At 33.9% G+C, this 27,753-nt stretch overlaps 1 protein-coding gene across 8 annotated transcripts in view; it reads right to left on the reverse strand.

The window, feature by feature from the left end:
- ATF7IP (activating transcription factor 7 interacting protein) overlaps window positions 1-27,753 on the reverse strand; it is a 115,131-nt gene that overhangs the window by 44,185 nt on the left and 43,193 nt on the right. For 7 of the 8 annotated variants that reach the window (XR_011566727.1, XR_011566726.1, XM_070790044.1 and 4 more), the window contains 4 exons: window positions 16,160-17,646; window positions 7,894-7,977; window positions 6,382-6,527; window positions 4,870-5,007 (listed from right to left, as the gene is read on the reverse strand). Coding sequence is in view for 6 of the 8 variants with exons in the window: in XM_070790044.1 (XP_070646145.1) it covers window positions 4,870-5,007; window positions 6,382-6,527; window positions 7,894-7,977; window positions 16,160-17,639 (1,848 nt within the window). In the remaining 2 variants the exon portion in view is untranslated. Of the gene's footprint in view, window positions 1-4,869; window positions 5,008-6,381; window positions 6,528-7,893; window positions 7,978-16,159; window positions 17,647-23,407; window positions 27,310-27,753 lie in introns of those variants that run through there. The other variant, XM_070790043.1, reaches the window with a different exon arrangement.

The following is a 27,753-nucleotide window of genomic DNA, read 5'->3' on the forward strand; positions in this document are numbered from 1 at the left end:
TTCTCCAGGCCAGAATACTGGAATGAGCTGTTCCCTTCTTCAGGGGATCTTCCCAATCCAGGGATTGAACCCAGGTCTCCTGCATTGCAAGTGGATTCCTTACTGTCTGAGCATTTAAGTTAACTGTCAAAATATCAGCTGACCACTAAGCTAACAAAACATAGACTTCAGTGACCATACACAATAACGAATATATACTTTCCAAAAATTGTTTAGAAAACCCACTAATCAAGCAAACAACAACAAGCAGCAATAGCAAACCCTAGATAGAAGGGGAAAATCTGATTTTCTGAATTGTCACATTGCAATATTCAAAATATCCATTTAAACAGTAACAATGAACAAATTAGGGCATATGCAAAGAAGTAAGAAAGTATGGTTTATTCACAGAAAGAAAAAAAATTAACAGAAATATAGCTCAGGCATAAGACTTACTAGACAAAGACTTTAAATAAATGGTTTTAAATCTATTCAAAGAGCTAAAGGATACCATTGAGAAATAATTTGAAAAGAAAAAAAGGAAAAAAATGTCTCACTAATAGGGAGAATATGAGTAAAGAGACAGATATTATATCTTTTTTAAAAAGCATAAATTCTGCAGCTAAAAGTACAATAACTGAAATTAAGAAATTCACCAGAGAGATGGGAGGACAAGACTGTGAAAGAAAAGTTTTGTATACTTTTTTGCATAATAGGTATTAATTCAAGAGGTTAAGTTTAATCTCCAGAGTGATCACTAAGGAAAAAATAAAAACTTTATAGAAAGAGAAAAATGAAGAGAGTTTAAATGGTTCACTAGAAAAAAATCACAAAATAAGGCAATAATGTAGGAATTAAGCAACAAAAAAGGTGAAAGACAAGTAAAATGGTAGGACTAAGTCTTTCTTTATCAATAATTTAAATGTAAAGAGATGAAAAACTCTTCAGTTAAAAGGCAGAGATTGGCAAAGTGGATAATAAATCATAACCTAACTCTATGTTGCCTACAAGACTTCATCAAAATGTAAAATTTCTGTGCATTAAAAGACATTATCAAGAGAGGAAAGTAAAAAGAAAACTTACAGAATGGGTGAAATAGTCATAAATCATGTACTTTAAAGTGTTCAATATCCAAAATATGTAAAGAACTCTTACAGCTCAACAATAAAAAGGCAAAAACAAAAAATCCAGGAATAAAAATAACTTAAATTTTCTCTAAAGTAGATACACAGATGTTTAAACAACACATGAAAAGATGCTGAACATAAGTAGCCACTAGGAAAACACAAACCAAAATCACAATGAAATACCACTTCATATCCATTAGGATGTCATAATTATTTTTAAAAAACACAGACAGTAACAAATGTTAACAAGGAAATGGGAGAAATGGAAACCTCAACATTGCTGGTGGGAATATAAAACAGGAAACAACTGACTGTTCTACAATCAATTAAAAGAATTACCATATGACCCACAATTCCATGCCCCAAAGATTTGAAAACAAGTATTCAAACAAATACTTGTATACAAATGTTCACAGCAGCATTATTTTCGATATTCAAAAGGTAGAAAGAACCTAAATGCTCATCAAATGTTCATCAACTGAAGAATACATAAATAAAATATGTGTATGTGTGTGTATGTATACACAAGTTAACATCTTGAATTAATTCCTATTTATTTTCAACAGTATAGAAAGATAAATATTACTTAGCAATGAAAAGGAATATAGTAGTGATACATGCTACAACATGTATGAATCTTAAAAACATTATGCTGTGAAAAAACAGGCCAGACACAAAAAGTCACATATTGTATAACTCTGTTCATATTAAATATGCAGTATAGGTAACTCAGTAGAGACAGAGAGCAGATTAGTGGTTCCCAAGAGCTAGGGGGAGAAGGAAATGAGAAGTGACTATTTAATGGATACAAGGTTTGCTTCTGGATTGATAAAAATGTTCTGGAACTAGATAAAGATGATGATCATACAACAGTGTGAAGGTACCAAATGACACTGAACTGTAAACTTTGAAAGTAACTGCTATCCAAATTTTACTTCCATAAATATCTAAATATCAGAACAACAAAGAAAGAGATGGGAACTAAATCGGGCTGAGTAAAATGTAAATAAATGGCATGGTAAGGACAGATCATAAATGAATGGAAGCTACAATATGAAATCAAATGGCTGAAATAAAAATACTGTGAGCATTAACACTCTGCAGTGGGCTTTCCTGGTGGCTCAGTGGTAAAGAATCTGCCTGACAATACAAGAGGTACAGGTTTGATCCCTGGTCTGGAAAGACACCACATATCGTGGAACAGCTAAGCCCGTGCACAACAACTACTGAGCCCGTGCTCGAGAGCCTGGGAACCACAACTACTTAGTCCATGTGCTGCAATTACTAAAGCCCGCACACCCTGGAGTCCATGTGCAGTAACAAGAGAAGCCACCACAACTAGAGAGTAGCCTCCACTCGCCTCAACTAAAGAAAACCCCACACAGCAATGAAGACCCAACACAGCCAACAAATAAAGATTAAAAAAAAAAATACTCTGTAGGACAGTGAAGCAACTGGTGGGATTAGGAAAAGTGGATCAAAAACTAGGAGATCTAAGTTACAAATCAGAAAATGAACACAGGTTTAAACTGGTACACAACTGAGGAAACTGAACTACACAGAAGAGAATTAACATGCAGCATTTTAGAAAGATGAATACAATGCTTGAGAAGGACCAGTAAAGATGTAAAAAGCAGTACCAAAGTGGTCGTGTAAAAGGCTGCTATTATAATCAAGGAACTGGGTAATGATGGTCTTGTAGAAAGTTAAAAGATGTAAAAGACAAACTTTTATAAGAAATTTAAAAGTTTTAATTTGGCAACTCACTGTGTATACGTGAAGTGATATAGAGGAATTAGTTTCCAAGAACTAAAAAATTGAGAATAAAAGAAACAATGGGAAGACATTCCTTGAAGATTTTTCTGAGAATTCAAGAATTTTGAGTAAGGGGAACAATGTGCAACTCCACAACATGACTTATTTGTGGAGAAGATGATTGATTTGATGCTGCAAAGATTAAGATTCTAAGGCTACAAAGAAATATGCTAGTGCAAAGGTTTATTAAGTTAGAGACAGACTTGTATCTTAAAAATATGAGTTAAAATCTCAGGTTCTAAAAGCACAAAATCATAGATGCAGCCATGGGACTGATAACAAACCATGAATGAAATTATTCTCTTAAATCTTCCAACATTTTCAGTTCTAATTCAACATTCTAAATAGTACTAGTAAAATAAAATGTAATGATCAGACAACACTATCACTAACTATATAAGGACCCGCTAAAGGTAAGAAACAGGAATAGTGTTGTCCTAAATGATGCATTATAAAATAACTACAATGACCTTATTATTAATAAAGTCTCACTTTAAATAAAATTTACAATATTAAATTAAAAAACTAAACTTGTTGGCTGAGATACATAATTCCTAAAATCTAGTCACAGTTGCTTGCAATTTGCTTTCAACTGCGCAACTTTATTTTCATGAAACACTTCTCCCTTATTTGTAAGTAAGGCTCTATAAGTGGTTTTCAAGTCAGCATCTGAGACAATGCTCATTTTTCAGACAACCTACCAAATAGAAACACATTCCCTTCTGACAGAATGAATGCATTGATGAAATTTCCCAGTTTCTTAATCTTGGAATGAAATTAATTACTAACACATGCTACCATGTGCACATTTCAACTAATCAGAAGCTCAAGCACTATGTGTTAATATACAGACATATTCAATAAAAAATTAAAAGTAGCAATTATTCATAAACACAGATCAACAAACTAATGTCTTTAAAAATACAATTCATTGGAGGAAATAGATTAATATAAAAAGAATCACAGCAAACATTATTTAGTACTTAACAGCATTTTAGATGATGCCAGCCTTTCTTCACTGACTGAAGAAATACTGAAGATGCACTACCAAGATTATTTCTGAGGCTTGGCATGGGTTGATACATATCTCAAAAGTATGTTGAAGTCTGAACCCCAAGTATTAGAACACAAACTTATCTGGAAATAGGTAATTGTAGAGGTAATTACAGTTGACCCTTGAACAACATGGAGTTGAACCGCATGGGTCCAATTATACATGGAAATTTTTTTTCAATAAATATACTATTCATATTTTCATTTTACAGATCTTTAAATTGAGTTAGAGTCTGTGTTCAATTAGAGATCACCATAACTGAAATCAAAGGAACTAGGGTTTGAGTTCTGATTCTATCCGAACTGTTCACTGCTGTGGGTGAGTCATTTATGAATTTCTTCATTTTCTGAGGCAGGTACCAGTACACAGATTTTCAACTGCAGGCAGTGGGGACAGCACCTCTAACCCTTACATTGTCTAAAAGTCAACTCTAGTTAAGATGAGGTCCTACTAGAATAGTGTGGGTCCTAATCCAGAGTGACTAGTATCCCTAGAAAAGGGGGGAATTTGGAAGCAGACACACATACAGACACAGCACTATGTGAAGATGGAGCCAGAAATCACAATGATACTTCCACAAGACAAGAAATGCCCAAGATTGTCAGTAAACCGTAGGAAGCTAGAGGAGACAAATGCAACAACTCTTTCTTACAGCCTGATGGCAGCTTGACCTTGGGCTTTTAGCCTCCAAATCTATGAGACACCACATTTCTGTTTTGGAAGTCACCCAGTTGATGGTATTTTTTTTAATGGCAGCCTGAGCAAACTAATAGCGATTCCTTTTATTCCTAATACTTATAAGTTAAATATACTTTATTGTCAACTTGGAAAACATATACTAGAAAGTAAGTTATGAGAATGATGACATGTGGATATGCAATTTACTGTACAAACCTGTAGTTCAGCAAGAACTGTTTTATGCCTCTTGTTACACTCAATCTTTTCCACTCGTGTTTTCAATTCTGCCAATGTCTTATCAAATACAGCACACTGCAGTGCACACAATTTTTCTTCCAGTAACCACTGTACAACCTAAAAATATATATTCCTTTGTTACAAAAATGGAATTTCAAGCAAGCAGCAAACAGTAAATATTCTGAAGTACTCATAAGACAGTACTAATACATTAGCTAGTTTGTTTAAAAAAAAGTACTGGCATCCATAACACAATGATATCTGTTGAAATCCTCTACTTCTGCCTATATATAATATCTACTGTAACAGAATAAAATGTACTAAAAATAGAAAATTTCCAGAGGGTGAAATTTTTAAAACATTTTGAAATTGGAAGTTTTAATATTTTCCTCCCATACCCTCTATTGTGATTTGAGGAAACAAGGTGAAGGACCAGATTTTAATATTTTCTAATCTGTTACAGATGATATTTTTAGCAGACACTAAGAATCTCACTGCTCTATGAAATTTACTCACAGTTTTTGTATTTATCTCATTATGGACCCATAAAGAGGACACATGGTGCGTATCCATGGACCACACTTGAGTAACACTTTCCTAGAGGAGTAAACCCTCAGTATACACAGATGTTTTCAAAATCCTTTCACATAGCTATCTTCATATTTCTAATAGCTCTAAAAGAAAGACTAAACTGGCATTATTATCACCATATGATAAAAAGATCCGAGAGAAAAAAAGCTACTTTTTTACTGTCTCTGTTCCTTTCTCTAATGGGGATATTTACACTTTGAGGCCTAGGTTATTTATAATTTCACCATTAAATCTGTAAGGCTTTGAAAAATTAATTTCACCCAAGTCTCCTATTCTTCTCTTAAAAAAAGATTTGTCGACATTTATGAACACATTTTGAAAAATATATTAAATACTTCATATTTTCATTATTTTTATCTCTAGTCTAATACATACAGTGAGAAGTTTCCAATGCCTGTACTTTAAATATTCCTTTTCCCTAGTCCTTCCAGAGCCTTGTTCATACCATTTTTAATACTAACCCTAAAACACATAACAAAGAGCTTAGAATGCAGGGACTTACAGTCATGAAATCAGCTTATGAAAAAAATTATAAAAGCTAAAATGTTAACATATGAGACTCTAATGTTCCTACTAGAATGAAGTTGAGTGTAGAAGGGAAAAAAAGCTGAAAACTGATACTCAGTTTTGTATAAAGCAAGTAAGAAGTCATAATGTCTCTCCTATTTTGATGATTAGTATCATATCTTTAGAAAAACAAAAACAATTTAGCTTCAAAAGAGTCACAAGGAATTTTAGAATTAAATTAAGGGTAATAAGCCCAATCACTTTCTTCAAGTTCTTTGTTTCTATGAGAAATCTGAATATGTCAATAAAATACAGAGTAAAGTCAAAAACCTAGAAGAATAAAGATGGTGGTGCCTTTTATTTAATATGGTTTTAACTTATAATCTCTAACACCTTTTGTAGCTTCTGGTTTATATCTCCTTTGGCTGTAATCTTTACTTGAAATTCTGCCTCATATTCCTCTTCCAAATATCGACGGCGTTTGGACTGTATATTGTCCATGTCCTCTGACTTAGAACGTTTTCTTCTAAAGAATTCACCTGAAAAGAAAAAGTAGGTGTTTTTATTCAACACCAATTAGATGCTTTTATTATAGACTTTAATGCTTATTTTCCATCCTCAGGAAAATATTATTTCTATCTACAAAACAGCTTTCTCAATCATTTGCTTTTGTGATCAGAAAAGTTAGTAGATAGCTTTTAGCTTTAAACTTGAAATGATTTTCAATATGCTAAATATGAACTTCCTAATGGCTAAATAAGCAAATGGACGAACAACATGAACAAAGAACATTCTTTCCTCAAAATCTTCCTATTAAGATGGAAGATGAACTAACAATATGAGATCATCTCAAACTCATTCCTTTTAATAAATTCTATATACAACATGAATTCTGACAAAATACAGCATTCATTCACAAGTCACAGATTTCTCAGCATGCATTCTCATATCACATACTTCTACAACTGTGCATAGCTTTAATTATTTAATTCTTTCCCCTCAGTAATATTTTTTCCTCACTAAATTTAGGAAAAATTCTTCCTTAATCATTAGCCTTAGGAAAATAACATATCAACAGTTACTCTTAACATATCTTAAGAAATTGCAAATATATATTGATAAAAATAATAAAATTAATGTTATTAGGAAAGCAATTTGGTAAATAATAAATATTCAAAGACCTTCACTTAGAAATTTGTTTTAAATACTGACAACACTCATGAGATCATAAGCAAGTTTTATCTGGTTTCTTTTTGAAAGAAAAAAAATATAAGAAAGAAAATATTAAAATCTCCACACTTATTAAAGAAAAATGGCTATATGTGACCATAAATTTTCCTCTCTACCTCACCCTATATCCATATCTATGTGCCTGATTTAAAATCCAATTCTATTCCACAACTTTTCTTGTATTATAACTTACACATGCACAGATGGAGGGCAGTAAGACAGAGAGTTACAGAATACCAATTTCTTGACTTCTGGTCCAGTGATCTTTCCGTAAACCTAATGACATTCAGTTACATTGTTTTCCCCTTCCCATAAGGCTTAAGAACTTTAAATAAACTGAGATACATACTTTCATTAGCCATATCACCTCAGACACAATTCCTATAGGCCCATGATCTAAAAGAAAATCTAAAACAACTTCTCTCAAGATATTCAGATAGTACCTTACTAAATAGTAAGCTTAAATCTTTCTTATGGAACAATGGAAAGAATAAACAAAACAATAAAGCACATGAAATAATTAACATTGAGTTAACCATCAACAAAATGATTTTACTGTGGCTTACTTAAACTGAAAAATTTTACAATCATTTCATGGACAGAAGAGTATTTTCTACAGCCTTAAAAGCAGAAACAATTTTTAAAACAATTTCAGGTTTGCTTGTACATGCTTACTTTTCTCAGAAGGTCTTTCATCTTCACGTATTACTTGCTCTTCCTCCTCAGGTTTGCTGTCCTTTTCATTGCTTTCTACTTGTTCTGTAACAAAAATAGAAAAGGAAAATTTCTTCCAATATAATTTGTCAACAGTTCATAATAATTTATATTTTTGGTGTAATTAACCAGCTAATGATATTTTATAAAATCAGTCTCAAAATGTAAAATATTGGGAATAAAAAAAGGAGCATGAACTGGTGGAAATCAATGACCAAGTCTAGCTTTAAATGTTCTTGCAAGTACATAATAAACTCTTAACATGGAAAAAAAATAATTTTGATTTTAAAACAAAATATCTTAATAATTTACTGTCATCAATAGATGTGAAAACAACTACTATAGTGCATTTAGATTCCTTTACATTCAGTTATTAAAACTAAAACATTACTTGTGACTAATTACAAAAAAATACAAAAAAAATTACAAGTTACTGACAAACTCAAAACACCTAATATTTTTGACCAGATAGGCTGAATCACTATTTTAATGGTTATGGATAGGTAAAGTCTATCCTAAAGATATCTTTTATCCTAAAGATAAAAAAAAAGTTTTACTAAAAAGTATTAGCTACTTCAATACCAGTGCCAACAACTAAATTAGCTAGGTGCTTGACATACATTACTTCTTATTCTCCAAATAATCCTACACGATAAACAGTATTTTTGCCATCATGTAGATAAGGAAAGTAACATTCGGAAAGGTTAAGTAATTTTCGGGCTTCCCAGGTGGCACCAGTGGTAAAGAACTCGCCTGCCAATGGAGGAGAGTAAGAGATGCAGGTTTAATCCCTGGGTCAGGAAGATCCCCTGGAGGAGTATGGTAGCCCACTCCAGTATTCTTGCCTGGAGAATCCCATGGACAGAAGAGCCTGGCTGGCTTCACAAAGAATAGAACATGACTAAAGCAATGTAGCACAGGTAATTTTCACAAGAGGCATATAAAAGCTAACAATTAAAGAACGTGACCAAAAAATATTTATAAAGATATCTATACAACTGCAATGTTATAACAAAGAAAATTCCACAGGCACCAGAAATGGCCTTTGGTCAATCAATTTATAGCTCCTCAACTAACTCAATCATTTAGGGGAGAAGAATGATTCTCTAATCACTAATCACTAATCACTAATATACTTGGATTCTATTTTTCTCCCTTATATCCTTTAGCTTCAATAAAACATGCCATATTTCATCATATACTGCAACCAAAATTAAATAAGCAATGATGTGCATATAGCACTATATAAAGATTCCAATAAGGCATTTCTGCTTCAAACACCAGGATTTTAGTTTCAACAGCCCTGAGTAGTGTGTGTGTGTGTTAGTTGCTCAGTTGTGCCCAACTTGTGATCGCATGAACTGACTATAGCCCACCAGGCTCCTTTGTCCATGGAATTCTCCAGGCAAGAATACTAAGTAGAAGCTGAGGTTTAAAAAAAAAAAAAAGGGAATTTTTAGGAGAAAACAGGCAAACACGACTGTTTGTTTCCTATTACAATATTTTTCACACTAAGATATTAAAACAATAAATCTGTAAAACACAACAATAGTAAAAACAAGAATGTTAACACAGTACATATAAAGATTACTGAGACTATACTTAAATTTTAAAGTTTAAAGTATTAGAAAATTAACTTCCTATTTACCACCCTATGCTCATGAGAAATGTTTTTCAGATTTCATCCCTCAACCTCAGTTCAATGAAATCAAAGTTTGTTTTGCTCCTTTGTAGACTACACATTCATTACAAAGCATTTACTGTATTTACTTTCCCAAGTTTTCTTGTCTTTAATACTAAGGGTGGTGACTCCCATAGTTTCCTAGTTTCCAGAGTAACTGGGTTGCTTAAGATTAAGATTTACATAGTCTTAATTCAGCAAACCATCATACCACCAAAGGACAAAATTAGTCTTGTAACTTCAATCGATCAGAAAACAGCAGAGCAAACTGGCCTGGTTTGGTCTGCCTGTCTTATGTGTATGTTACTCTCCCTCTTCTCCAAGAGAGATGTCAAGCTAAGCTTGCGATTCCTTCATTTTATTAAAAAAACTCCTCTTATCATCCAATTCCCTTTTTCCAAATTTGTTTAGAAGATGAGACTATATTCTCAATACTTAAAACACTTATTAGGACTTAAAAATAGACAAAGAGAATTAAAATTTAGGCTTGAGTTTGACTTTATTAATAAAGAATTTGGGATTAAAAAAATGGTATTAACAGAATCTACAGAAAGGAGTAAGGCCCTATCTTTAATATTTTTTGTTGTTGCTCACAAAGCCTATACAGAATCTAAGTGAACTTGCATCAACTCAGAATAATAATCAAAAGCCTATGTACACAGGTTTATATATAACTTAAAGTAGTTTCTGGGATTCCTAAAAGTTATCCAAATACTTAGGTTAAGACTGTTTTTGTTTTTTAGAAGCTGTCCTCATCCACAGTTTCTGCTGTAATCCCTCCCATCTTGAGTACAGACTCATATATTGGCATGCTTTCATATGCATTTCTATCTGTGGTATTCTTTCAACCAGATGAGACAGTAAATTCCCTAAGAGCAGGTACCAAACCTTGTAATTTTGGTGATCCTAAAAACCTTGGGAGAGAGCTAAGACAAATCTTTCTGATGACAGTTACCTTTAATATAATTCCACTAAATTACAGTAGAAAAACTGTGTTGTAGAGGATAAGAAGACAGAATTTACATCAGGGGTTATTTCCCCATTTTCAGAATTACATGGAATAGAACTCTATTCCAAAAAAATATGGACAAAACCATTGCCCTGGGTCAGAGTTGACAAACATTTTCTGTAAATGGTCAAAACATAAGTATTTTCAATCTTGTGGGCTCTATGGTCTCTGACACAACTGCTCGATTCTGTGCTTATGATGGGAACTACTGATAAAAAAATATGTAGTACATAAACAAATAGATGTGGCTATGTTCCAAGAGAACTTTATTGACCAAAACAGTTAGGGCTTATAAGTCATAGTCTGCAATTCCCCACCTTAGATTAATGTCTCTGAGAAACACTTAAAACAAAAAGTTCCTACAGACTAACTAAAGACAATATAATCCACAAAAAAAAAAAAAAAGGCAAAGAAGATAAAACAAGCAATTTATAGATACTAGGAGAAGGCAATGGCACCCCACTCCCGTACTCTTGCTTGGAAAATCCCATGGATGGAGGAGCCTGCATGGATGGAGGAGCATGGCTGCAGTCCGTGGAGTCGCAAAGACTGAGCGACTTCACTTTCATTTTTCACTCTCACGCACTGGAGAAGGAAATGGCAACTCACTCCAGTGTTTTTGCCTGGAGAATCCCAGGGACGGGGGAGCCTGGTGGGCTACCGTCTATGGGGTCGCACGACTGAAGCGACTTAGCAGCATCAGCAGCAGGAACATAAATAGCCAACGTAAATGTCAACCTCACAAGACATATTAAATGTCAGGAAAATGTGGCATTACTGGTAAAATGTCTTTTCCAGAACATTTTTAAAGGCTTTGTTTAACTAATACAAATTTCCAAATAATGTATCTTCCACAGTAAGTTTTTGTGCTCCCTTTTAAAGCAAAATTGGGGGGCAAAGTTACATTTTATTATCTTTAATTCTCCCATTCTCTCTGAAATTCAACTTCAAATAGGCTTTCAACTACGCTGCCCCTTGTGACAAATGACCTCCAGGTCATTAAATATTTCTCTTCCACCTTAACTGAACAAATAGCAGCATTTGATACATAAATAGAGCTAGTTCTTCCTTCCTTCTCAGAACATTCTTTACTTGACTTTCTAAGACAACAAAATCTCCTAATTTTCTTTCTAACGGAAGCTCTTTCTTGGTACTCTTTGCTGGTTCTTCCTCATCTCCTCAATCTCTAATCACTGGACTACAAAGAGCTCAGTTCTTGGACCTCCTCTCACTCACTTATGTCTATATGGTCATATAGACATTATCTATGTGTGCATGCTTGGTCATGTCCAAATCTCTGAGAACTCAAGAAGTGTAGTCTGCCATGCTCCTCTGTCCATGAAATTTTCCAATCAAGAATACTGGAGTGGGTTGCCATTTCCTACTCCAGCCATATGGTAATGTATCTACTCCTAATTATTCCTAGACAGTCCAAGCCTCTGCCCTAAAATCCAGATATATATCTAACATGGGCAACAACAGCCATCTGAATCTGACCTTCCTCTCACATTTCCCTTTCCAAAACTGGTTTTATCTTTGATCTTCCTCAACTTCTTGATAAAAAAAATCTGCAACTTCCACACCAATGTATAGGAATACGAGGTTCCATAAAGAAAATTCAAATAGGTTAAGACAGTTGAATATTAGTGGGCTGAGATAATAAAGAATTTTAGCTGAACACAGTAAACAGTGAAAACAAATTATTAATAATTTTAATTGTCTAAACCATGGCAATTCTATTACTTTCCCTAAAGCAAAATTAGAAATCTTAAATTCTATTCCCATGCAATTATCCTGATTAGCATTTATGATCACTTAATTTATCTTATAAATAAATTAACTGAAGATGAGATGGTGGATGGCATCACTGACTCAATGGACATGAGTTTGAGTAAGCTCCGGGAGTTGGTGGTAGACAGGGAAGCCTGGCGTGCTGCAGTGCATGGGGTTACAAAGAGTCGGACATGACTGAGTATCTGAACCAAACTGAATTTATCTTAAGGATTCAGTAAAAAGGGAAAAACAAATCAATCAGATATTTTTAAAATCTGAAATAATATCTGGAAGGAAATTATGTCAGAACTTAGTATAAAGTCTTATTTACTCTCAGATTATTCTCCTCAAAAATATTAAGAAATAACAATGTTTAAAGAATTTTAAAAAGCCAAGTAGTCAGAAGAGCTCTCCCTTTCATTTCTCCATAAGAAACAGAATGACAAAGGCAAAAATGGAAGGAAAATTTGAGAATACAGTAGCTTGAAAGCTAAGGAGAATCTCAAGAGAGAGGGACTGTTATTAAGAGATCATTTAAGTATGAGAATAAAATTAAAAGAAGGATGCACCTGGATTTAACAACAGGACCATCAATGTCACTCCTCTGAGAACAATTAAGTAGGAGGCTGCTGCTGCTAAGTCACTTCAGTCGTGTCCAACTCTGCGACGTGGAAATCACAATTCAACTAAGTTAGAGAGTAATAGGAAGAGATGAAACTATGCTAGCTTTGTTAATGTAACTTGAAGAGTGCCACTGAAGACAGGAAAGATGGAACAGTAGCTAGAGGAGAGTATAGTAGGAAAATACATGAAAGGTATAACTAATGTGTACACCTCCTCTAGTGTTGCTGCAATGTTCCCACAGAGAAACCTTTCTTTTCCTAGCCTTTTTACACAGACTATGATTTTAAACATTTAGTGAGTATCAGTTATTATACAGTAGGAATAGCTGCAATCGTTTTAGATTTTTCTATCTTTGTAAATCTGAAATAGCTTTTCTATTTGCTTTCTGATATCATTCATTATTTTTTATTGATGCTAATACATATCATAACTGCTACATTTAAAACAAATTTGCTAAAGAAGTGTCTGAAATAAAAAGTTTTATGTTTTCCTACTAGTACAGCCATAAGCATTAGTACTTAGAGGGAAAAGCCAGATTTACAATTCTGTGTTCTGAAAATACTAAAAATTAGTCAAGAATAAGGAATCTGAAGAAAGTAATACCTTGACAGATGAACAGCAACAAATATGACATGAAACAGATTCTACCACCATATAAAAAGAACAAAGAACAGATAAGAAACTATACTTTAATCTACAATAACAAAATTTCCTTTGGATCCGGGGACAGAAAATAAAAGTTCAGTTACCAGCTAAGAAATTAAATCTATTACTAAACTTACTCTGTTAACAGCATACAACCAAATAAAAGTCTAAAAGTAAGTAACCAAAAATAAACCCAACTCTGAATTTTCAAAGTATGCAATAGGGGTAGCTGAATATTCATCTTGCTGCATTTAACAGCACTGTGTGGGAGGAATAGTCTCCAACAGCCTAGATTCTGGAATAAAGGTAAAACATATAAACCCATTAAAGCTTCAATTTGCTCTAACTTTCTTATATTCACTACCAAAAGATATTTTTAATACTACTCTCTCTATACTTACTGAGAAATAAGTGAAGTTCACCCTAAACGCTGTTACTTATTATCTTTCTAAAATGTAAATTTGATCATGTTATTCTCCTCTCCTTGAACTCATTCAATGGTTCCCCAGTGCTAGTATGTTCTGGCATTATATGCAAGGTCCTCCATGACACACTTTTCTTTATATTACTTAAAATATTCTTATATTTCTTATATTACAAATTACTTACTTAATTCCACAAACATTTACTGAGCACTAACTGTGACCCAAGTATTATTTTGACCTGATTATGAGGGCTCAGAGCAGAAGTGATAGCAGTGAAGATGACGAGAAGACACTACATTCTACATCTATTGTGCAGGCAGCAACAACAGGATTTCCTGACAGACTGGATATGGAACATGAACCAAACAAAAAAAGAATCATTCCAAGATCTTTGACCTGAGCAAGTAGGATGCAGTTGCCATTAAGAGGGATTATCTTCATTAAAACTCTACGTTACACAGATAGTGAAAGGAAAGTGCTTCCCTGAATACATCTGTATCTCATAAAGTTACTCTCCTCTAAACTCCCAGCCTACCAATTTAACATTATTACTGTATTCACAACCTTGTATTTAATGGCCTGTGGTTTAATTCTTGTCAGAATCCTCAGGGCAAGTAATAAATTTTACCTTTAAATCCCCAAGCCAAGAAGAACCTGGCCTTTCTATATACACAGGTTTAATAAATGAATGAATGCTCTTTGGAAATGAAGTCATCTTTAATAAGGGGAAAGTTTCTATTTCCAAAAGAAATGTAGGTTTGATATATTGGAGTGGGGTGGGGGAATCCTGTGTCTTTTTTTTTTTTTTTCTTCAAACAAACTAAAACCAAATGCTATGCTTCTTATTACAAGGTCACTCCACTCACAGGGCTCTAAGGCTAAGAGAATGTGACACAAAGGAACCATAAGAGTACTCATGCCAGTGTGAAAGTAACTGAGAAAGTTTCACATGGGAATGATGCTTGAGTTTGACCATGAAACCAAAGTAGGATTTTCTCATTCTCCCTTTTTCTCTAGCAATAACAAAAGAGATGGGAAAGACAAGCATTGACCAAATCATGAAGTTTATACAGTTTTTATATAAGGAGTCTGAAATAATCCTAAAAGTAATAGGGATCTAACCAAAGAGAGGAACATAATCAAATAATAGAGATGTAAGTTATTAAGAGATCATTTAGAAAATGAATCAAACATTAGGTAGAATCTAGAATGCTTAGGAAGCAAATGGATAGTCTTTATCAAACATATAATTAGGCCTCCAGGTTTCTGAATTCCAGCAATGATGGTATCATTCCCTGGACAAAGAATATTAAAAAAAATCAGATTTCAATTGGAAAATTGTAAAATGGAATTTGTCACACTTGAAGAAAATAAATTAAATAGTAGGCCTTTATAATAGATTCAAGGTTATTCAGTTGGTAAATGATAGCAAGAACAACTTTTAGAATTTTGATTATGTACTGGAAATTGTTATATTACAGTGTTATATTGGTCCATCTTATCTCTATTTCCAGTCTACAAGCTTCTTACGGGCAAGTGTAATATTTTCTACGTTTTTTATCTCCCTTCTCAGCACTTTACATAATGCTGCTCTCAGAATGCATCTTTGTTAATTCTGAATTCTGTGAAGTTAGGAACCTGTCAAGTTAGAGTATTCTGCTGCTGCTGCTGCTAAGTCGCTTCAGTCGTGTCCAACTCTGTGCGACCCCATAGACGTCAGCAGCCCACCAGGCTCCCCCGTCCCTGGGATTCTCCAGGCAAGAACACTGGAGTGGGTTGCCATTTCCTTCTCCAATGCATGAAAGTGAAAAGTGAAAGTGAAGTCGCTCAGTGGTGTCCGACTCTTAGCGACCCCATGGACTGCAGCCTACCAGGCTCCTCTGGCCATGGGATTTTCCAAGCAAGAGTACTGGAGTGGGGTGCCATTGCCTTCTCCGAAGAGAGTATTCCAGTCATCATCATTCTCAACTTCCTCTGTAACTAAAAGAAACTTAAAACTTTATGAGAATGTTTAACTAAGCTGTTTATTAAAGCTAATCAAAATCTTTAAAATTTAAATAATATGCTAACCTGGAGAACATGTCTCATTTTGTGATATAACTTCAGACTCATCCTTTTCACCCGAGATATCCTCTTCATCAGAGAGGACCAAGAAGGCTTCTTTTGGCAAGCTCTCACTACTTTCTTGTTTAGACGGTGAACCAAAAGAACCTTCCATCTTTTCTTCCAAATCTGGATTTGACTCATCAATTGGAAGGAGAGAAGCTTTAGAAAAGCAAGTGAGTTCATCTTCAGCAGGTGCAAGCTTTTCCAAAATAGGAATGATTTCATCTGTCTCCATAGAATCTGTATTTTCTAGGATATTCTCATTTTTGTCATCTTTTATAACATCTTCACTAATGGTTTCCATAAGGTCTGCAGAATTTTCTTCTTCATTCTTTTCACTGTGGTCAATCTCCACACTGCTAGATATAGCCTCCTCTCCAAGAGCAGATTCTGTGATTGCATCTTCTTCTAACTTCTTTTCAGGAGACAGATCTGAACAAATAATTGTATCATCTGTTTCGAGAGCTTCTGCATCAGCATCACTATTACCATCAGCTTTATTTTTCTCATCAAATGAGAAAATTTTATCTAACTTTTCATCGTCTCTATTTTGTTGAAGAAAATCATCACCTTTATTGCTACTGGGCTCTGTACTATCAGTTTCAGGAACTGGTTCACAGGCTGGTACCGAACTTGGGTCAAAGGTGGGGTCAAAGGCTGTCTCAGAAGTTGGTTCATCAGAGGCTGGATTACCAGAGGCTGAATCACCAAAAGCTGGATCACTAGAAGGCAGATCACCAGAGCCTGGATCATCAGAGGCCAGTGATTCAGAGGCAAGATCACCAGAGGCCGGATCATCACATGCTGAATCACTGGAGACTGGTTCACTGGAGACTGACTCACCAGGGACTGGTTCACTGGTGACCAGTTCATTAGAAACTGGCTCACTGGAGACCAGTTCACTGGAGACTGTTTCACCAGAGGCAAGATCACCAGAGACAGGGTCATCAGAAGCAGGATCACCAGAGGTTAATGTTTCAGAGGCCAGGTCTCCAGAGACAGGATCTCCAGACCCCAGACCTCCAGTAGCCAGATCAGAAGCTGGATCACCAGAAGATGGTTCAGCAGTCAATTTAGAGGCTAGATCTGGACTTATATTATTTGCAGACAAAGGTTCACACTTTAAGTCATCATCCTGCTTGCTTTTTACATGAACATTTAAGGTACAGGGTGTTTCTTTCCATTCTGCTTTACTTTTTTCAGGGTCAAAACAAACATTCTCAATGCCATTCACCTCTTCCTTGTCATTAAGATAGTCCATATTTTCCAAAGGTGAGGTTGGGTCCAAATCTCCATTTTCATGGTTGCCATTTAACAGCTTGACATCAGTTTTCAATAGTTCTTCCTTGACCTTGTACACTGCTTCAAGTTGCTGACGATCACTCACTCTCATTGTTTTTCGAGCCTTAAAGACTTTTTTTTGAGGTTCTTCTATACTATCCATTTTGAATCTTTAAAAAAAAGAAAGAAAAAGAAAGAGTTTAACAATTGAAACCAAAGCCACCTAATTATAGACTTATTGCAAATTGATCTTAGAAGCAAGCACCACTTTATGTAATTTTAAAGTAATTATAGAAAGCATAATTATTTATGCTAATTTATTTAAAGCATAACACATATAATGCTGTGTATTAATTTTTATATTTATTGAATTTATATGACATAAAACTGATAATAGGTACAGTTCATAAGAAATTAATTACTAGGCAATGTTAGGGGGAAAGTAGTTTTCATTCTCAGTAAGCTAATGGATTCAGAGTATGGAGGAGAGAGCGTTAAAAAAGTACATGAAGTAAAAAAGTAGTTGTCATAGGAATAATAAGAGAATGAAAGCAGAGAGGAATGGGGGAGAGGTATAGAGGTAGGGGAAAAAAGAAAGGAGAATTAAGGAACATAAAGAAATATTACATTTGTAACCAGAAATATCTAAATAACTGTTAACATAATGTAACAGATTATTACCTAGAAAGTGAAAAGACAACTCACAATAGAAGAAAATACAGTTGACCCTTGAATGTGGTTTGAACTTTAGGGGTCCTCTTAAAACTTGGAATTTTTTTTGATAAATACATACTATACTACTACCTGACCCACTGTTGGTTGAATCTGCAGGTACAAAGGGCTAATTAAGTTACATGAGGATCTTCAACTGTGCAGGGGTTCGGCACCCCTAGTCCCTCCATTTTTTCAAGGGTCAACTGTATTTGCAAATCATATATTTGCAAATAATATATCTGATAAGAGATTTACATCTGGAAAATGTAAAATACTATTGCAATTGAAAAATAACAACAACAAAAAAAAACAACTTAAAAATAGGCAACAAACTTGAACAGACATTTCTCTGAAAGATACAAAAAAAGACAATAAGCAATGAATATAAACAGATGCCTCACATCATTTAGTCATCAGAGAAATACAAATCAAAACCAAAATGAGGTAACATCTCACACACACCAGGATGGCTATTATCAAAAGAAATAATGAGTGTTGGTAAGAATGTGAGCAAATTGAAACTCTCATACAATGGCAACAGGATTGTAAAATGGTACAGCTGCTTTGGAAAATAGTCTGGCAGTTCCACAACATGCTAAATATTACGCATTAAATTTAATCTTTCCTCTTTTTTGTAATGTATTCATGTAAAGCTATAAATTTCCCTCTAAGCGCTGCTTTAGCTGCATCTCACATTTTAATGTGTCATATTTTTCACTGTTCTATTAAAATATTTTCTAGTTTCCAATGTGATTTCTTCTTTCATCTGTGAGTTATTTAAAAGTATATTTCTTTAAAAGGTAGTAACACACAACTATGTGAATAGGCTCTTTAAAATACATATACATAAAGTCAATTTCATTAATAAAAAAATGAGGCAGTGTAGATTTATAAGTCACTAAGCATTGCAGATTTTAGGCCTAACGAAGATGTCCACTTGAAAAAAATAAATTAACACCCTAAGACATAATTTCTCAAATTGTAACCTTATTTGAATAGGGGTCTTTGCAGAGATAATAAAGTTAAAATAAGGTCATTAGGGTGGGTCCTAATTCCATATGATGAGTGCACTTATTAAAAGGGAAAAATCTGGACACAGACACATACATGTGAGAACGCTGTGTGGTAACTGGAGTTAGTCACAAGCCATAGCTAGGAGAGAAATATGGAACAGATCCTTCCTTAGCTTCATCAGTAAGGGCATGGCCCCCTCAGCACCTTAATTTCAGACTTCTAACTGCCAGAAATGTAAGACAATACATTTCTGTTATTTAAGAAAAAAAATTTTTCTTTTTCAAGCAATGTGATTTACCATATAAACAGAAGGTAAAAATAAACAACAGATTATCTCAACACAGAATATTCATTCTACAAAATTCAAAACTGAGTCATAATTAAGCTCTCAGAAATCTAATAGAAGTAAACAACTAAAATCTAATACAGGTTATCTATAAAAGAAAATTGCAAATATCATACTAAATGGTAAAATAGATCAGAACTAAGATAAGGATATTCTCTATCAATGTTTCTGTGTGTGTTAACATCTGGCCAGTTCACATTTGGTCCTAGAAAAAGACAATGTTGCCACTCTACAGTGGAATAAAACAAACATCCTTTTAAGGACTAAGATATACAGGAATCATGAATATTGCTTTTAAATGGATATTCACTTAGTATCACCATTACCAGTATGAATGATGCTAGGATATACTTGCTTGGAGAAGGGAAAAAAGCAGCTCTGAAATCTAGGAATTTAAGGTTCAAAGCTCAGTGTTATTATAAATTGATCTGATGCTTATAGCTAAGCCATGTTGGACTTAACAACCTCAGCATTTAAATTAGGCAAGGTCACTGTGCAACCCAGCAACACATAAATTACTAAATATCTTCCCCTTTGACTAAACAAGTGATGGTTACACTTTTTTTTTTAATCACTTGTGGTTTTACCTTCACTGTAGTTTGTCTTTCTTATAGGTAATAGTTACTGAGATAGTTACTGAGCACAGAATTGCTCCTCCCGTCCATCACTTTCTGATAGTACCTAATCCAGAGTAAGGCTCTCCTGCCTCAAACCCTTCCAGCAAAACCCAACCTATACTATAAGTAAACCCTTTACCAGGTTTTTTTCTAATATCCTCCTACTGATACACCTCAGTTTCCCCCAAGGTGAGCATTCTCTCTCACTGCAACAAATAATAAACCCAACTTTTCAATTACATGTATGTTCCTGATATTCCATCATTCCTCTAGCTGAAAGGCACAAAACTATGGCCCAGCCTATTTGCTGGAGGCCAGTAAAGCTTGAGAATCAACCATTTTGTCACAGCACTTCTAGATTGCAGTACAAAATCTGCATTCATACTATTACCGTAGGCCAACTACTTATATTTCTTAGTCTTCCTAGGTTTTTAAGTTATATAGCTGAGTAAAACTATTTATAAAAACTACCTTAAAATGAGAAGAAACGTCAAAGCAAAATTATCATAGCACTATTTTTAAGGATTATTAAATGCAGCTACAATTTAAACTTCAAAATTTTCCCCACCTACAATCCATTTTAAACTCACTTACTGAAAAATGTTCTGCAAAGAAGATACAATGCAAGTTTTGTAGACATTTTCCTTGCTGACTCCAAACATAAAAATGATTAAATTTATAGTACTAGGAGTGTGGTTACCCTTTAAATATTTTCAAATACTGAACTGCAGTTCTTCTGGATTTTGACATTGTAAAAGCCACATTTCTCAGCCATTATATACATAACTGGTCACTGTTGCCAGATGCATTAAAAACAAACATTCCTCTTTTTAAAAAAGCATATTTTCATAATTTTTAGTAATTCCAGTAAGAACATGAATTCTGCCAACAGAAACATGTGCTTTAGTTCTAACTCTTATGTACTTACTGTGTGACACAGGGCAAGTTACCTAGCATTTCAATGTTTAATATCAGCCACCTTAAAAAGGGAATATCAGTACCTGACACAGAGGTTGCACTAATGATTATGAGATTCTATACATTAAGTGTTTGGAAGGCAGTTAGCACTCAACAAATGTTATTGTAATTGTCTATGTACATTCAGGATGTTTTTAGGCATACAGAATCTGAAACAAGTTTCTCTTAAATATTTTTGGTAGTTTGTATATGAATTAGAAAGTCTACCATGTACACATCATGTTCAATGTTAACTGCCACCAAGTAACATTTAATAAAAATAAATGTTATCAAAGCAAGCTGGTTTTATCAACAAAATTGCCATCAATACAGTAAAATAAAAGCCTATACAAAGAATTACAGAATAACTACCATCTATACCCACAAGGGCGCACACTACAGCCATTTACAGGATCTTTTTAGGGTTCTAAGTAAATATAATAAATAACAAAGCAAGAAGGAAGAAGCATGAACAACCAGTTCAAACTAGTTCAGCCATATCTATGCAAACCAATCAGCAGTAAGTTTTTTTAAATCTATTTTGCATAAATAATGTATATTTAAGAAAGACACAGCAGAGAAGGGTGTGTTACCTGCAAACAAGTCTCCATTACTATATGACTGGAACAAAACATTTCTAAAGATCATTTTAAATATCGTCATCTGGAACTGACATATCATTCACAAAACTATACTACAAAAGAAATACTACTTTTTTAGGTGGCAACACTACAGTCATGAAACTCTCACAGGACTGCAATTTATTTTCATAGGAAAAGCACTTATATTTTACAGCAGAAAGTGTCTGCCATATCTAGAAGCAAATATGTAAAATGTAATGAACTACTTTCTCCTGAAAACATTTTTCATAAGGAAGATAATAAGAAAAACATGTTTTAAGTCCTTACTTTAATGTTTAGATTCAAGAACTGTGGGGAAATATCACCACTTTAAAAAAAAAAATCTTTTTCTACAGCATTAACAAGAATTTCACCTTTACTAAAGGAATTTATATTTAAATAACCAAGAAGGGTATGTTACCTGCAAATAAGTCTCTATGGCTTGGGGTTTTTTTGTTTTTTTTTTTTCAAATTTTGGGTAAATTATTTTTAAGGAAAGCCCAATAAGCCTCTTCTTTAAGTGAAACCATTATTTTCTTCTCTGCTTCATCCCTCTCCACCCATTCCTTTCACACTCTTCTTCCTAGCAAAGAGATTATAGCTATGAAACAACAAAGAGAAGTATTACCAAAAGCTGTAATGTCTTAGCCTACAATCTGCCTGCTCAAAAAGCTCAAGAATTTAAGTGGCTGTTCAAGAGCTGCTCACAAACTCAGCCAATCAGCAGCCAGCATTCTGATTCCTGCCCAGCAACAGGAGACAGACAATAAGGTCAGAAAAACATAGTTAAAACCTGGATTCACAACACTTCAGTGAGGTTCTTTGTCTGATAAAAGTAACCTAGAACATGATTGCATAAAATTCTAAACCTATAACGTACACAAAATATACCACATAAATAAAATAGAATAAAAGGTGTAAATCTTATTTATCTTCATTTAAAGAATATTTCCAGAAATATAAATCCATGCCCTACCTGGGGAATGAGTCAAATATGGACAATACATAACAAGAACATACATCTCTACACAATGGGTTAGAATCTGCGAGATTCAACTGTAAATTTCTTTTTAAAATTCCATAGTCTTTAACGTATATAAAACATTTATACTAAAAATCCAGCAAAATCTTAAATCCAAATAACTAACAAGATTATTTTCATACCCATCTATCCTTATCGTTATAGATTTCCAATTCCAAAAGTTAATTGTATTCTGGACCCAAAGGTTAACTATGGATAGCATTATAAAGTGTTTTGCTGTCTACTGCACTGAACTGACTTAGTTTGATTCATTTAATGAAATTAAAATGTGATTCTTAATAACCTGTATTAAGTGTTTTAAGTACAATTACTATATTCTTTGCACCTTAACTGCCTTTGGCAGCACGTTACAAAAAGGTTATGAGCTCTCCCTTTTTGAAGAAATAAGCAAATATATATACTACATAATAAATATTCATGTAAATTGAAGGGAAATTTTTTCTACATGATATCATTCTAGTCCTTTAAAAATAAAATTATAAAATAAAAATAGGAAATCTGTTATCAGAATATTTTTTCTCAAATTCACTACCTATGAGATTTTTAGTAGTAAATTTTTAAAATAAACTTCATTTTTTTCTCTTTCAATTACAGAGGAACCTTGTAATTTTTCAAACATACCCAAGAGGGAGCTTGCTGCAGCCATACTCTTAGTTTATATAATCTCACCATAGGAAAAATAAATCAGCAGCTGCTTGAATGCTTCAGTCTCGTGAGAGAACTGAAATTCACTGTTTGATTGGCTTAAAGCCATAGCTGCCTACACCAATCAGACGTCAGCATCACAAACCTTGCCCGGCAACAAGGGAAGCAGATGAGGGCAAGTGCTCTACCAAGAATCCAAACGGTGTAAAATTCAAGGTGAACTATGAAATTGACACATATTTGTAACATACCCCCAGATTCTTATTTCAATAACAGGTCCATAGCAGGGTTTTCCTGATTAAATAAACAAGGATCTATACTACTGCTTTCCAAGAACTGCTTTAACTAACAAGGCAACAGGAAGTACCAAAACTGTTGGGTCAAAGCGCACAGACACATACACAAACACTATATTAATTCAAAGTATGGATATGTGATGAAATATATTTAAAAATAAAATTTTAGCAAAAACTTGCAAAATGCTAAGCAAAGCCATTTAAGTGGACTTGACATTTCTATCTTTGACACAAGCACTCCAATTAAATTCATGCTTTTAACTGATAGTACTGTAACATTATTCTGAATAATGGGATGCTGAAAATAATTTTTCAGATTTGAGTTTATGTTAAATGGATTAAACAAACATTAGTCAGTAGGCTTGACTAATGATGGCTTACTCTTAAATAATCACTTTATGCTGAGGATTCCTAGCCTCTATAGAAACGCAACTCAGTTACTGTGCTAAGAATTCCATTCTCAATTGAGAACCGTGTGATATTATTCTGCACTTCTAAATTTTACTTGAGAATTCTGCAATAGTCCTGGAAATAAAATCATAAAGAATAATCACTCTGCTAATCTGCATACTGTTTACTGTTCATTAGTGAAGACTGGTGAAACTGCGAGTGAAATGATTCATCCTCTTGATATTTATCTGTGCAGATTTAATATAGTTTCTAAATTTTTATCTTAAATACTAGATATCTTGTCAACTTTGTCAATAGCTATTTTTCTAAAACTGTAGTAAAACATAATCACTACTCCTATTAAAACTTCCACAAGGATTTTCATCTTGTTTCCAAACTTCTCTTGAAGTCACTCACAAAGCATTGGCAATATTTACTTGAGAATCCAGAATCCCTTACAGTTCACAATTCTTCAATTCTACTATGCTATGGTTCTTCCCTCAATTGCAAAAAAACACTACTGCACTAAAAAAAAAAAAAAGGAAACATTAACTGGTGGAAATCCATTCCTTATCTAATAATTTAACTCATGAGTTTGGTATGGTTTCACGTGCTCATAATATTTGATGCAACAAATAACCCCTTCTGCCTCTCAGCAACCTCATGATATCAGCTGAGATATCAAAACATATAATGGGATATCCCTTAACTAAATGTTTAAAACTAATCAGCAACAAAGGAAACAGAAGTTTGCTCTACCAACAATCCCTTGGACAAAACAAGAGCAAATCAATATTGATTAATAAGCACAGCAAACCAGAACAATCACTACAGTCTAATTTGTTGCATTCACTGATATATTTTGAAGAATACTAGAATATTCTATATGAAAAAATGCAAATGCAAGATACCTTAAAATAACTTCTTCCAGTGTATTTCGGGGATCATTCTGTTACATACGCAAAGTCAAATTAATTGACCTGATCCAACAAACTCAATTATAGAACACACTTATTAAATTACATCCCCTCAGAAAATTAGCCAGTTATCCATCAGGGCCCACTAGCTTATCCAACTCATCAAACTCCACCAGCACCTGGGCAGCAATGAGTAAAGTTACAGACAGCTATGTATTTTATTTCCTCAAGAATTTAAGAACCACTTTTCCAAAATTTTTCATACTTTACTTGGATGAATTAAAATACCCAGAATGATTTAGGAGGGCAACATGAAAGATGTGAATCCTTCAAATGATAGGAAATAGATCTCACTTTTCTTATCGACTCAATCTAAGGAGAAAGGACAGACAGCTTACTTTCTGTGTCAGTCAGCTTTCACTAGGTAATAAAGCAGTAAGGAAAAAAAAAATGACTGGCTAATAACTAACAATCTTCTTCATTCTAGGTCATCAGCTGAAGAAGCAGCAAATGCTTCCCCAGCCCCCACAATTCCAGGTCTTGTGGCATAGAGAAAAGCCCATAATGACCGAGAAAAAAAAGCCCACAATGACAGAACCATACAATATACAATGGATTTTAAAGCTTTTTCTTAGACACAGTATACGCCACTTGCACTCACAGCCCATTGGCTAAACCCAAGTTAAGAGGGTAGAGAGAAAAAAGCTCTCATGGGGAAACATTTCACGTCACATGGCAAAACGCAGGGATAGGTAATCTTACCAAAACAATAACAACAGTGAACTATATAATTTACCCATTGGAGTAGGAAATGGCAATCTACTCCAGTATTCTTGCCTGGAAAATTCCATAGACAGAGCAGCCTGGGAGGCTACAGTATATGGGGTTGCAAAGAGTCAGACACAACTGAGCATGCATGCACATATAATCCACCACAACTCAAAAATACATTATTATAAAAGTTTGGCAAAACAAAGATTTCTAAACTAACAAAACCAAATCTACTCTGTGTTCCAACATTAGCATAATAGTTGTCACAGGATAAATCACCCAAACTCTCCTGATTTCATGTCACTCACCAGTAAAACCAAGGAGGTTAGACTAGATGCTTGCTAAGTTTGATTCTAGCTTAAATTTTGAATTATTTTACTAAACTCTAGCTATATTGATGTTCTTTTATAATTAATTTTTCATTATTAAATACAGAGAACATGCAGCAAGATATAAACTCTAACATAATGAACACATGTGAACCCATCATCCAGATAAGAAATTAAAAACAAAGCCTCCTGTATAACACTATCAGATAGCATGCTACTCCTTCCCCATCCCAATTCCTTAACTCAAAGATAAGCATAATCTTGAATCTGATGTTTATTATTCCCAGGTATGTCTTATACTTTTTTTCTATATTATAAAGTCCCCATTTTATTAATGAAACAACCCACCTTAAAGGGATAAAGAAACTGACACTTATCAAGGGGTATTTATATGTCAGACCCTATACCAAGGCATATTTTTTCCCATTTAAGTGACAAGTTATACAAGTTCAACTTTACATCTGAAATAATACATCAATAGCCAGGCTACTATCATTCATTACATGGATAATAATTAACTTAGTAAAGTAAAAAGACACTTGATTCAGCATGAAATTGCTTTCTTTGCATATATACACTTCTTATGCATTTCATCCTTTAAATTTTGCAACCATGGGGGTCTTCCAGAGTTCAAAACAATAAGCAATAAACTATACTGTATTTGCCACTATTTTCTTCTCTCTTTGAAAATGGAAAAGTCATTTAATATAATTGCTAAGGCCTATTCACACAGTGAATGAGTTCTGACTGTTACAGCCTCAATTTCATCAGCCTACAGACTGGTTCACATATTAGCGCCAACATTATTACAAAGAAGCTCTTAAACATCCAAGTATCTTTTTAAAAGTAACTTTTCATTAAGTCATCCAAGCAAGTAACAATAGAACTAGCTCAACAAACCACAGGGAATTTCCTCAATCTGATAAAGAGCATCTAGGAAAAACCCATAGCTAACATACTTAATTGTCAAAGACAGAAAGCTTTCACCCTAAGATCAGAAACAAGACAAAATGTCTGCTCTTAGGCACTGACTAGAGGTTCTAGCCAGGACAATTAGGCAAGAAAATGAAATAAAGGTCATGTACCTTGAAAAGAAAAAACTGAAACTATCTCAATTTGCAGATGATAAAATCCTATGTACAGAAAATCCTAAGAAATCCATCAAAAATTTTATTAGAACCAGTAAATAAGTCTAGAAGGTTGCAAGATATAAAATCAATATATTGAAAAATATAATAAAAAATACTTGTAAAAACAATTTCAGAATGAAATTAAGAAAATAGTTCCATTTACAATAGCATAAAAAGTAAATTTAACAAAAAGTACAAAACCAATACTCTAAAAAATTACAAAGTGTTGAAGAAACTAAAGATCTAAATAAACAGAAGGACACCTTATACTCTTGAGTCAGAAGTCTTAATATTAAGACGTCACTACTCTCAAAACTGATTGACTGATTCAAGGCAAAGCCCTATCAAAATCTCAACTATCTTCTTTGCAGAAACTGACAAGCTGATTCTAAAACTCATATGGAAATGCAAGAAATTCCAAATAGCCAATATGGGGGAGGGGGGTGCGGCAGGGAGAGACAGTGAAAGACTCACGCTTCACATTTTCAA

This window comes from Bos indicus, chromosome 5, assembly GCF_029378745.1.
Source record: "Bos indicus isolate NIAB-ARS_2022 breed Sahiwal x Tharparkar chromosome 5, NIAB-ARS_B.indTharparkar_mat_pri_1.0, whole genome shotgun sequence".
NCBI classification, from domain to species: domain Eukaryota; kingdom Metazoa; phylum Chordata; class Mammalia; order Artiodactyla; family Bovidae; genus Bos; species Bos indicus.